The 12,938-nt window shown below is 44.7% G+C and overlaps 1 protein-coding gene across 1 annotated transcript in view; it reads right to left on the bottom strand.

The window, feature by feature from the left end:
* col16a1 (collagen, type XVI, alpha 1) overlaps positions 1–12,938 on the bottom strand; it is a 55,950-nt gene that overhangs the window by 21,788 nt on the left and 21,224 nt on the right. Inside the window, exons 8-28 of the mRNA XM_056422448.1 lie at positions 12,508–12,576; positions 9,765–9,797; positions 7,418–7,453; positions 7,055–7,087; positions 6,882–6,926; positions 6,755–6,793; positions 6,534–6,596; positions 5,550–5,594; positions 5,353–5,448; positions 4,619–4,657; positions 4,378–4,422; positions 4,232–4,267; positions 4,015–4,137; positions 3,291–3,326; positions 2,814–2,849; positions 2,414–2,542; positions 2,129–2,173; positions 1,746–1,781; positions 1,596–1,649; positions 1,220–1,270; positions 995–1,138 (exon numbers count right to left, since the gene is read on the bottom strand). Of these exons, the coding sequence (XP_056278423.1) occupies positions 995–1,138; positions 1,220–1,270; positions 1,596–1,649; positions 1,746–1,781; positions 2,129–2,173; positions 2,414–2,542; positions 2,814–2,849; positions 3,291–3,326; positions 4,015–4,137; positions 4,232–4,267; positions 4,378–4,422; positions 4,619–4,657; positions 5,353–5,448; positions 5,550–5,594; positions 6,534–6,596; positions 6,755–6,793; positions 6,882–6,926; positions 7,055–7,087; positions 7,418–7,453; positions 9,765–9,797; positions 12,508–12,576 (1,233 nt within the window). The remainder of the gene's footprint in view (positions 1–994; positions 1,139–1,219; positions 1,271–1,595; positions 1,650–1,745; positions 1,782–2,128; positions 2,174–2,413; positions 2,543–2,813; positions 2,850–3,290; positions 3,327–4,014; positions 4,138–4,231; positions 4,268–4,377; positions 4,423–4,618; positions 4,658–5,352; positions 5,449–5,549; positions 5,595–6,533; positions 6,597–6,754; positions 6,794–6,881; positions 6,927–7,054; positions 7,088–7,417; positions 7,454–9,764; positions 9,798–12,507; positions 12,577–12,938) is intronic.

Here is a 12,938-nt window from a genome sequence, read left to right as displayed (position 1 = left end):
ATGCACACAGGTGTGTGAGACACACTCAGAAAGTAATAAATAACAATGACATGAGTCTCACGGCAGAGGCACATGGCATGTAATTAATTGGGAGATTTGACAGAAGCAGACGGAGATTAATTTCACTAAATAACCATTGTGCAGTAAGAGGAGAATCCCTGCGTGTCCTATTTGTACAAGAAGTATCTTGGGGGGAAATCGTTCAGCGCCTCAAACGTTTCCCTCATCTGCTTCACCGTGGCAACAAGAGAGGACAGCAAGAAGCTTCTTTGCTTTTGTGGAATGTATGTGACCACCATCCTGTCATTAATTCAGACTAAAAACATATATTCATGTTGCTGTTTGCAAGACTTCCACAGCTCAACTTCACTGTGGAAGGGTTCTATGAAATATTGTTTTGGATGTGCTTGTAAACTACAACGCTGTTAACGAGTCAAGTTGTATTGTTTCATTCAGAAAGATTAAATACACAGCCATGAGGTTAATGAACAATAAAAATGCACACAAAAAACACAATATGTATTAACATAAAGCAAAATAAAAAAATGGTAGCAAGATATACAATAATATATACACTAGTACGGTGGTTCTCAAATGGGGGTACGTGAATGTGAGATTAGTTTTAAATATATTTAAAATGAACATCCTTTAAAAAAGCCTTTGAAATGTAATAAATAGTCTAAGTTCAAAAACTGAATTGTATATATTAGATATTAAATCTGACACTGATGGCAAAACATTTTCAACCCCAAATGCTCCGCACAGGTGTGTGTGGGGGGGGGGGGGGGGTACTCGGCTTCAAACATTATTTCACAGGGGTTGCATCACTGGAAGCCGGGAGAGAACAGTGCACTGTGAATGCAGCAGGGACGGTGGAGTCCCTCTGCTGTTCTTGTCTTTGGGAGCGGAGAGAAGAGAGGCCCTGACCTTCACGTCATACGCCGTGTCTCTCTGTGGTTGTGCTCTCCACATTTGTCTCACTGAGCAGTCGTACCTGTTTACCATCAACTCCGAGTCCCGTTGGTCCGGGCGGACCCTGAAGGCCTCGTTCTCCCGGCTTGCCTCCTGCTCCATCAAGCATCTTTATGCCGGCTGGTCCGCTACCAACCTCGGCCGGCTGGCATCGACCGCACTCCCCCTATCGAAGGGCAGGGAGTCAGGTGGGTACTTTTTTTTTCATGACAATAAAGCTAAAACCAACACAGACGTCGACACTTACCGCCTCCCCCTTCAGGCCAGGAAGACCAAAACCGGGCAGCCCTTGCTCCCCCTGTCGAAAGATAAGAACAATATTAAAATGAGATAAAGTGTCAAATGGTGGCTTTCTAAAGGTAATTGTGAGAGGCGTGTGCATAAATCACATAACATGGGGAAGCATCTTCAATCCCCCCCGTTCAGGGCAAGAGGGCACAATTAGCTATTATAATTGAGAAATCCGGTAGATAATGATGTAATTAAGTGCTGAAACAGAAATACTTATATTACTATACGGGCTGAGAATAAATTAATAGATGAAAATTCAACATTTTGTCTGCAGACATTTGAGGCTAAACATCCACGAAAGATTCGGCTTCACACGGCCACTGGCTTATTACCTGTGAGCCTCTCTGCCCATCCTTGCCACTGGCTCCCCTTGGTCCAGGCTTTCCCTGTCACATGGGGAGGAAAGAAATTCATAATTTAACATAACTGAATCAGAGAGTGATGCCAGACATTCTGTTCTGAGGAACTGACTCTGGACTTACCGGCTTACCGTCAGCCCCTTTGCTGCCTGTGCTGCCCTGCAGTGAACAGAAGAAAAAGAAGAAAAGAAATCACTACAGTGTGTGAATTTCACAAATTGATAAAAATGGATAGGGCTCATAAATTATTAATTCACATTTCATAGTAAGGTGCACCCGACAGGCTGCTCTGTCACATGCTTTGGCTTTTTCCCTCGCTAAGCTTTCGCTAATAAGTTCCCTGCTGAGTACGCTCCCTTTGGCGGACACTTTTAGGCCCTAAAATTAGCGCACTGCTGCTATTATCCTCCTCTTTTATGAGCCCCATTCAGCATCCCGCAGAGTGAGTTCCCCTTATGTAAGCCTCGTCTACTATGGAATTTACCGTCTCTCCATCCACCACTTACCTTTCCCCCTCCAAAGCCAGGTGATCCTACGGCTCCCGGCTCTCCCTGTGGAGCGGACACAATTGACCGATGCATCATTTTAATGACGGTGCTTATCACATGCAAGCAAACACAGCGACGTTAACAAAATCATAAAAACCATTACCCCAGTACATCGGTTTTTCTTCTACCATCTGTGTAATTGTTTCCCTTCAATAACAACGTAACAATGTTGTGCTTGTTGTTTACTGCTCTGCTTTTCATTTCACTCTCCAATAACATGAATTATTCCCCAAAGAGACTTACTTGTTCTCCTCTCTGTCCGATGCCGGGCGCTCCCTTCTCTCCCTTCTGCTGGAGGGTCTGGGCCCGGGCCCCGGGGATGACGTTCGGGGGCAGCTCTCCGAGAGTCGGGCACACGGAGCACAGCTCTCCCTAAAGCGTGCAGGCGGATGGGAGGAGCATCACGAATGTGCCTCTGTATAATTATCCACATCGGAAAGCTCTTTCAAATAAAACCAAATTAAATGAACAGGGTGGAATAAATAATGTTCCGGTGCAACGAAGGCGACATGAAAAACGATGCGTGCATCTCCAGCAAGACGCACAATGTGAAGTTCATTAATTGGGGCGCTTTATCTGCCGACGGCTGAACAAAGTTATCTGAAGGAGAAATGGTTGAACACCGAGCCGAATAAGAGCTGACCTTCTCTCCTTTGAAGCCACCTGATCCGGGTTCGCCCTGCCAGAAGATAGACACGCATTAGACATCCAAGATGGCAAAGTAGTCAGAGCTCACTCTGATGAATTGGTCTGCTTTGAGAGTCGGGTCTCGTCACGGCATCGGAGGCATCCAGTGGTGCAGAGAGGCAGATGTTGGACTATATCAGTCATGTGTGAGTGGGTAGGTGTGGGTTGGCATTAATGCACCTGTGGGTCTAAACCTACTGAGGTGGCCATATGTAGCAGTACTGTGTGTGTGTGTGTGTGTGTGTGAGAGAGAGAAGTTTGGTGTCTCTGCGTGAACTTTTGTTTTCGCTAGTTTGCATCTGCACTGCTGATGTTAGCTTATCTAAACGTGCAGGGATGCAGATGAGTGTGCATAAGTCGCGCTTCCACAGAATATGAATGAACCATAAACTGTAAATTAATGAGGGGGGTGGGGGGGGTGACGACTCTGTACCTTCTGTCCTGCCTGGCCATCTGCACCCAGAGAGCCCTGGTAAATAGAGAGAAAGAGGAGAGAGCAGCAGGGATGAGCCAACAGTATTGTTAGTTCAACTTTGATACAGTGAGGTCATCTCTCCCTCGCTCTCTCTCTCTCTCCGTGTGTTGCTCTGCCTCCTTCTCCCTCTGCCATAACCAGGTATGACAGATGGATGCTGGCATTATTGGAAATCGTTGCACACAGAATCTCATAAGGCTCTAGATTTATATTGCCTCCCCTCCCTCACCAACACAAATCATTCCCCATTTCACCTGCTGGGGAGATGTAGCATGAACAGAAAGAGAAACACAAAGCACAGTCTGTCGTGTCCACACTCACCGAAAAGAAAGACACATAAATAAATAAATGGGCTTCGATTGCATTAAGAAATGAGCTTTGCCTGGGAGAATACACTTTTGACAGCACATCGCGCGCTCTCTCCTCGCTGTGAGAATTACAAGGGCAAATACAACCCCGAGCTATAAATAAATGTCATACTTTCCCTCAGAGTGAAAATAAAATATATATACACTATCAAACAAGTGATCAAGGTTCAATCGTCAGCCACAGCTCAAGCTGCGTCTACGGCTCGCTAATAAAACATGTACGAAGCTCATAACACTGTTAAACTGAACACTCAGGGCAAGATCTGAATCCACAACCGCTTGGCATGACAGGACATTCAGACGGTCGTACTCACCGGCACTCCTCTCTCTCCTATCCCGGGTAATCCGGCCTCTCCTCTAGGGCCTGGCTTCCCTTGCAGAGCCACTGTGTTCCCCATGTCTGCAGGCAGCACGGGGCACACTTCACACGCGTCACCCTGAGGGTGGAACATGAAATCAAAGTCACAGTATGTGGATGAGAGAGCACAGGTGCATGTCGAAGAAGCCATTACAGACTATGTTTAAAGGTACCTTCTCTCCTTTAAACCCTGTTGATCCTCTCGGTCCCTATGGAAACAGCAGATTCACAGTCAAACACTCGTGTATCAGTTTGCTCTATACGTGAAGCTCATGCAGACGTTGCAGAATATCAATCAATGTTTAGAGGAGTCTCTCACTGGATCTCCTGGGAATCCATCTTCTCCCTGAGGTCCTGTATCTCCCTGTTGACAGAATATTGTTACATGTAACCTGAAAATCATCCTTCAAAAGTGTATTTTTGCCTTTAACTTGGTTAAGTCTAAAACCCAAGAAGAAAACATAAAATAAAGCGAACATGTTAATATGTTTATAGATGAGTAATGGATGGAATACATGGACTATATATGGGGGCTCTTCTGGGCCCGATGGTGGACCTACCTTGTCTCCCTTTGCAGAAGCCGAATCACCAGGCGGGCCCTGACAGGAAATACATAAACACATAAGTGTCTTCAAAAGCATGTAGGCTTCTGTCATGGCCAATGACTGCTGCACCAGAAGTCCTGCCCTGCACAACGGAGCAGGGTCGAATAAAAGTCGCTAAGACGAGTGTAAAGACATTAACCCTCCTGTTACCTTTAGGGTCAATTTGACCCCATTCAATGTTTAATGTCGGTGTTCTTTCGGGTCAATTTGACCCCAGGCTGTTTTTCACTGTGTCAAACATATAAGAAATATAAACTTTTTTATATATTTAAAGGGCTATTTAGGTAGTCAACAAACAAACATAAAGTACCTCACACTTAAACTTGGAAAACAATATTAATTCTAATAATTTTCTGGAGGTTTTAATTGCTGGGGTCAAATTGACCCCGAGGGTAAAATATGTCAGTAAATATAAAGGTAACAGGAGGGTTAAACATTGAATGGGGTCAAATTGACCCTAAGGCAACAGGAGGGTTAAGAGAATGTGGCCACGCCATCCAATAGGTGAATATATCTTTCTTTATTTCTTCCACTATTTATTCTTGTATTAAAAAACAAGTGTGAAGTTGCACACAACTCCCCAGTCACTTGACTCCTGATCCCAAATTCCAGCCTCCTGGGGACATTTTGTGTGAACCGAGCGACCGGCCGAGCTCTAAAGCGGCGAGTCGCAGCAGAAGCACACTTACTGGAGGACCTGGCTTCCCAACTCCCGGTGGACCCGGAAATCCAGACTTCCCCGGCTCCCCCGCCAACCCCTCGGGACCCACTAAACCTGGGGTACCCTGGGAAAACAAGAGGCACACAGCTCTATTAAATCCACTGGACTGAAAGCGTGCGACAGGTAGATCGATGGTCGAGACTCCCAAACGTAATGCAGACGGACCTTCTGTCCCTTGGGGCCGACCACACAAATGGACCCTCCTCGTCCCTGGGAAATGGAGAGGGACAGAAAGGGAAGTGAAGGCATCATCGCGGTCAGTGACGTCATCAGTGCCGTCCCACAATAATAACCCAAGCTCGACCGAAAATCTGTCTCCAAAATATCTTCATCGGATTGTTCGAGACACCTGAAGAGTTCCCTCGTTCGTTTGACATTTTTACGGTTGGAGTATAAAAAAAAAAGAAAAGAAAATTGAATCGTTGAGTCTGGAAGACGCATCGTCTTCAGCGAGGCATCTGCAATATTTACTGCCGGCCTGATTCAAGTCACATAAACAAGCATATTCATATTCACAATGTCAGATAGCTGGCAGGCTTAAGCAAAGCCATCCGCAACCCGATCCATCTGTCCACGACAAGCACGTCTCCCGGTGAGTGCCTAATCGTACGTGTGTGTGTGTGTGTGTGTGTGTGTGTGATGCCGAAAACCAGCGGAATATCTCTCAAGAGCGCACACTCGTTGTAATTTGTTCCTCCCAACTTTGCATGCGTCTACAGGATCACTGCTGAACAGGGGAGATTAAAAGGCTTCAGTCTCCGTGAATAGGTGTCCGCCCCCGTGGGAGACCGGCAGCAGTCAATGAGGCGCCATTGATTGTGCGGGCTTTGTTGCTCTAGCCTAATCTAACAGGCATTAACAGGCCGACTTACCGCCACGGGAGAGAGCAGCAATCAGTGGGAGTCTTAGCTTCAAGAGGTAATACCAGATAGGTTTACTGAGTAATAATAGTGGCCCTCGCCAGTGGATGTGTGTGTATGTGTGTGTGTTGAGCTGCGTTGGTGTGTTTGTGATGCATCGTCTTTTGAGCATTTGTGTGAATGAAAATGAAGATTTGCCGACGTTTTGACTTCGCCTCAAAGTAAATACCATGCCTTCATTGATTTTAATTACATACTAAAGAGAGAATAATAATATTAAAAAACCTACATGCTTCCCTGGAGTGCCGGTGAGACCCTGGGCCCCGATCTCCCCCTTGTGACCCCTTTCTCCCTACACGGAGACAGGGGAGCAACAACAACAAAAAAGGTGAGAAACAGACAAAAGAGACGACGTAACACAATAATAAGGAGTTAGGTATTAATTGGTGGAACATTAAGAAGTTGCATCTTCATTATTATTCATCGCTGAAGGTCTCTGAAACCTTTCACCTTGTACCCTGCCGCTTCGCCCCAGTTGGCAGGCGGTGCCTGTGGAGAGGAGGGATGGAAACAAGGCCCAGATCAATGACCATACTCCAAAAGACACACACACACACACACACACACACACACTCACCGGCTCGCCTCTCTCGCCCTTCTGGCCCTTGGGTCCCTCTGTGCACTGCGGATACAGACACTTATTTGGCGTGTGTGTTATCGCAGATCAGACGGCGCTGCGTGCCAACAGCACAAGACAATGCTGTTCTGCTGAACGAGGCAATAGTGAGACGCAACGGGAAAGTTACTTACTGGAGCGGAATGGGAGCCGGCACAGCCGTCGCCCTGAGATGGAGAGAGAGGAGGAGGAGGAGGAGGAGGAGGAGGAGGAGGAGAACGATTGCTTGTGGGTCAGGAACCAAATCAGCGAGCGGAGAATGCATATCAGCTCGATGGTGGATTGGTCCCAAGCCAGCAACATATTAGACTACAGGGACAGTGTGTGTGTGTGTGTGTGTGTGTGTGGGTGTGTGTGTGTGCTTGTGTGGATAAGTTTAAGTGCTCATTACTAGGCAGGTCTGAGCACATGTGATGAGTGATGACATCACACATTCCGCTGTAATTTGTCCACGTCCACACGTCCACACACACACACACTTTTACTTCCATACTCACCCTTTCCCCTTTGTCCCCTTTAAAGCCAGCAATTACCTGCAACACACACACACTTACTTATAACATGGAAAGATGTGAAGGTAAAGATCAGGGATATTTACATGTCCTTTCTTATTCAGAAATAATCAACACGCACAGTACAGACATATAGGTACAGAGATGTAATAATAATAATAATAATAATAATATTCAACGAATGTGTACAAGTTTGAGAAGGAAGTAAAAAGGAGTTGTAGTTCATATATTGGCCAGATGGTGACACTGTTACACAAAACAAACGTGTGCTGAACTACTGTGCCACTAGAGTACACAGATACAAAGGATGGGCGCACACACAAAGACACACTCAGGAAACACACACATGCAGCTCCCGTGGGAGACGGAGATCAATATGAAAGCCGGATTCCCAACGCAGTGAGGAGGCCAGCTGCTCCTCACAGGAGGGCACACACACTCAAACACACACCGAATGAGGATAACCATTGTAAATAACCAAAGCCTTGTTGTTGTTGTTGTTGGCAGAAGAGAGTCATTAAAGCCGAATCCCACCCACCCGGTGTTTATGAGAGTCATGCTTTCAAACGCCAGCAAGTTTGCATATATTGGAGCAGTGACTATGAGCTTGCCAATATGACAAAAGACAATAGACAATGTTTAAAGCTCCCTCTTCTCCTCCCCCCCCCCCCCCCCCCTCCTACGAGCTACACATATATCAATGGCTGGCTCGACCAGCTGCAATGACGAGTCACTCTTTCCGAGCTCTCGTCTGGCGGTGGGCTGAGTCAAGTCCTGATATAGTTCCACTTAAAACCTCAGCAGCCTTGCCTCCATTGTTTATTATCTGCATCGGGCTTTTATAATGGAAGTCAGATTGCTGCGAAAGGGCAGAACACTTTCGCTATGCATTATGAACTGACATTAACAATATCCATGTAGCCAAGCACATTACGCCGTCTTTATTACTCTCGATTAAAAGAGCAGAAAAGAGAATCTCTGAAGATCACACATAGCATGCCCACTGCATATTAAATTGTCAGGATTTTGTTGCTTGCTTTGATACTCTATGTACAATGAGATGCAGTGGTTTATGAAAACTAACAGTCTCTCTCCCTCTCTCTACCTCCCCCACTCGCTGTTGGTGTCTCCTTCCAGATGTTTTGCATCTGGATCACCTCACACACCACAAGCAATCTGTATCATGCATTGCTTTTATGTATGTTGTTGACAATACATAAATATTGCTCATTACCTACCGGGAGTTGGAAAGCCAAGTTTCATTCACAAATATCCTCGTCAGTCATATATCACATCCAAATGAATAGGTTCACATTTTGACGTCTAACATCCCAATACACAGGTGGTAACTCTACATCGTCGCATGCCAACTTCTACACTCATGGGCAGAAACATCTTTAAATACTTTTTTGGCATCGAGTATTGTTCTTTTGGTATTAAACATCCCAATGGGCTCATTTTGAGGGGGGCATTTGTCTCTCTAGCTGCCAGGACTTGACAGATCAAGGGCAATACTCATCACTCCAACACAAATTGAAGCATAAACATACATTACTACTGGCCTGGAATGTACGTTTGAATGTATGTAGAAACTATTGTGTTTGGGTTTAACTCCGACTCTTGATCTAATGGCAGCAGATAAATTCTGAACTGTTCATCTCAAAAGCCTGTTGTGCTAAGAGATTCCTGGAGAGCCTTTTGACTCACATAACCATGAAGCCACTTCAGGAGCAGAACAAGCCGTAGAGGAATAGGTGAAGCAGCAAGACATGAACAGTGCAATGGCAATTTGTTTCTGACTAAGCTTGAGGATTGTGCAGCCAAAGCCAAATCTAGCCCTTATTCAGGCCATGTTTTTCCATTATCACATTAATACAGGGGCCTGCTTGGTTATACGTGTTGCTTTTTGTGTCACAGATGGTGCTCGAGGGTTAACACGTTGTATTGATAATGAATTCCTTTGGGTACTCTGCCTATTTTTCCCCTAGAAAAATAAAATCACCGCCTGTGTAATTTGTCCACATTAAATTCCCGGAACAGAAGAAAAAATATTTGTTGTTTCTTTGCCCGGGTGGCAGAGCACACCGACTTCTCCTACCCAGGTAATAACATTGAGGAAGTGTACAGGCAATCGCATTATCTTCATATTTAAATTTCAGCAAACAATAAGTGTATCTCGCCGTATGCTTCCTGGAGCCGACATCTGCACTGAAGGAGCTCGAGGCTTTTTGCTTTGAGGCGACCGCCTTGGTCTGAAGCCCCGGGCGGCCGCACTAGTCGCATTAGAAATCCAATAGTGTAAAATTAAGTGTGTGTGAAATGTGAGGCTTACTTTATCTGCCAGATCCTTTGAAGCAAACATCTCCTGTTGGTAGATAGACAGAACGGGGAAGAAGAGACGGAAAAAATGAAAGAAAGGGGGAAAAAAGAAGAAAACAATGTCAAGCTTTTTTCCTTACACCTGAACAGGACCTCATTATTACCATGTTTGGCTTCAAATTGGTCCAAAAGTTCATTCCGTCTATGTTATGACATATGTGCTGACAGTTTCAGGACCAAAATTCGCTCAAATAATATTCAGAAAAGCTGAATCCTATAGCTTTGAAGAGAATTCACAGAAGTAGTTTTTGACAGCAGCGTAACCGACATCTTGTTTCAGACCCAACTCTGGCCCAATTTGTATCAGGAAATGTATCCACATTCTTCTCAAACCTTCGAGCCTATAGTTTCTATTCACAGTCACAGGCAGTTCATAGGAACAACAAATGTTCCCAGGAGGCTCCAAAAAAAATCTACATCGAATGACATCTTCGGCAAACTGTTGTTTCCTGTTGCATGTGGAGTGCATCCCTTGAACAGTGTGCTATTACAACTCATTGCATCAGATAGACAACAAAGATAGGAGCAATGGTTTCATGCACGGCTCATTAACAGTTCCTTATTCCGAGTGAAGAAATACATAAAAAGAGGCGAAAGCAGAGAGAAAAAGAGAAGTAGAGTACCCCATGAGCTCAGAGGCCGATGAAGAGATGCGATGCACAGAGTTACACAGCTAGAAACACGGAGCAGTGACTGGAAAGCTGAACGGAAACAAGTTGTTGAGGAAGGCAAGTTAGAAGAGGGGGGTGCATGGAGGCGTTTCAGCACAGGGAAGAAGGGAGAAGACATTTGCAGCTGGCTTTTGACTTCAACATGAAAGTCAAGTAGAAACACGCTGAGACCGGGGAATTAAATCCAAAGAAGCGTGTGGGTCCTTTGAGGATCGGATGACCTTCCAGTTGAGAGTAGGGCTGAAGAAAAAGTAAAGAGTTTTACAGCGCTGGAAGATGAGAAACAGACAGTGTGGGTGAGGTTTGTCGTAGCTCAGGAAGAGGTACTAGTGTGACCCGAACGCAGACACAAGCCTTACACACACCTCTGCACCAAACCTCATTGCACTAGTAATTGCAAAAGTAGGTTGTTTAATTAACTGCACTGCAGGTGGTATCGATCTGGCAATCTAACTCTTGGCAAGAAAGATAATACAAAATATTGAACTATTGCTTTAAAAGAGTACTGCTATCCAATTATCTGAATTACTACGAACACTTAAAAAAAGGCAATATCAATGCAGCAGAAACACAGATATAGTATATGTTTATTTCACACATTCTTTTACCCGCCATGAAACTCGACCAAAAACCATTCATTTTCGAACTTAGTCGTCTTCAGACTCAACCGACAGTGATTCCAGTTGCAATTTACGGAGCCACAAAAAGGCTAATGGAAATATTTTTTCCCATATTCAGTCGTAGTCCTCAAGACCTGTAAACAGGCTTTCATGTGTAAAACCTTTCAGGCTACTTAAGGAGAAAAAGAGGGACTAATGTATTACTACAAAGACATCCACATAAATGCTATTTCCCAAAAGCCAGCTTACCTTGCTCTCACCGCGTACCAATAATTGCCATCGCTCTTTCCATATAAGTACACCTAACATTCCACGTATGCAGCGTTTAATACGCTGTCACTCAGTGAGGCTTAGCTTAATCGAATCTGGCCTGCACACTGGAATTTGGGATTACGATGGTCATTTAATGTGTACAAAGCGAACACACGGATACAAATAGAAACCACTGTAGTTAGTCCGTGCATGTGTGAGCATGTTGGGAAATAGGGCAAAAGAGAAAGATATGAAAATGAGTACAGACACGAGCCTGGGCTGCAATACTGGACCATAAGACAGTCAGTGTGCAACTGACAGCAGAGGAGAAGGTGAGAGACTGACAGGTGAGAGAGAGAGAAATAAAAACAGACCGAGATGGCATGCCAGAGTTATTGTAACCGCGTCGAGCTGAAACCACCTACGGATTAATTACTGTGTCCTAACTCTGCCAGAGCTCTAAGTTAACACCAGCTCTCCACAAGATAAACAGGCTGTAATGAATAGATAATTGGATATAGATCCCATTAATATGACAAATGAAAGAGGCGGCTGTGGAAATAAAGAATAAATTGCTTTTAAGTTATGCTGGTCGAACTTCATGTATCACGCAGCATTAAAACAACACCGTGGACATTAGTTTAAAAAACGCCACCCATGTGTTGCTTACAGCTCTATTGCTCATGCATCCGACGCTGCCCGTGGACACTGAACGATTGCTACCAGCAGACTGAACTGAAGTTATATGCAACTCAGAGGTGTTAAAGACCGCAGCGGAGGAAAAACATGTTTTCCACAGCGGAAGAATAATTAAGCTATTTGTTAAAAGTCCTGCAGACCAACGTTTGCTTTCCAGCAGGAGCATCAGTGGGAACACTCAAACTGTGTCAAAAAGAAAGCTGTTTGAGGCCAAGTCCTTGTCTGTGTGTGTGTGTGTGTGTCTGATGGAAGCCATCTTTTGTGATAATTCATTCTATGTATTAATGCTGCTTGTCATTGATTCTTCAAGAACTGAAGTATAAGATGTGAACAGTATTTGCAGTGTATGACACTACATACGGAGGGATTGTGTGTACACGTTTGAATACTGACTGTGTGTGTGACCACATGTTTTTTGCATTGGTAGCATGTCTGTGTGCATTCGTTGGTTTACCTGGTTAAAGGTGTTCTCCGACAGGTCATTCTCTGCAGCGCGGCGGCTCTTAGAAGCATCTTGTGGGCACTGCACATATAATACACAGCAGACATACTTTAAGACAGGGTAACAGAACATGCTCATTTCCTACCTAAATCCTACAACTCTACTCGGGACCGGATGTAAACAAATCGAACCTGAAGTACAAGAGTTACATATTTCTTGATTTAGCCTCAAGCTTTTGCTGTATATTCCAAGATGTGTAATATAGCAAGACACATTTTTTCTTCAAGGAATAATGGAAACGGTCTAATTGTGACTAATTGTAACAACACTAAGAGTCCAGCTGGCTGCTCAATCCAAATAATGGCATATAATGAATGGTTAGATGAACAAACCCAGAGAATCATCACCACAGTGGTATTGAGCCAACATGTCTCCTCTCTGTT

Source organism: Pseudoliparis swirei, chromosome 1 (genome assembly GCF_029220125.1).
Source record: "Pseudoliparis swirei isolate HS2019 ecotype Mariana Trench chromosome 1, NWPU_hadal_v1, whole genome shotgun sequence".
Classification (NCBI taxonomy): domain Eukaryota; kingdom Metazoa; phylum Chordata; class Actinopteri; order Perciformes; family Liparidae; genus Pseudoliparis; species Pseudoliparis swirei.
This window is presented reverse-complemented; position numbering and strand designations above follow the sequence as displayed.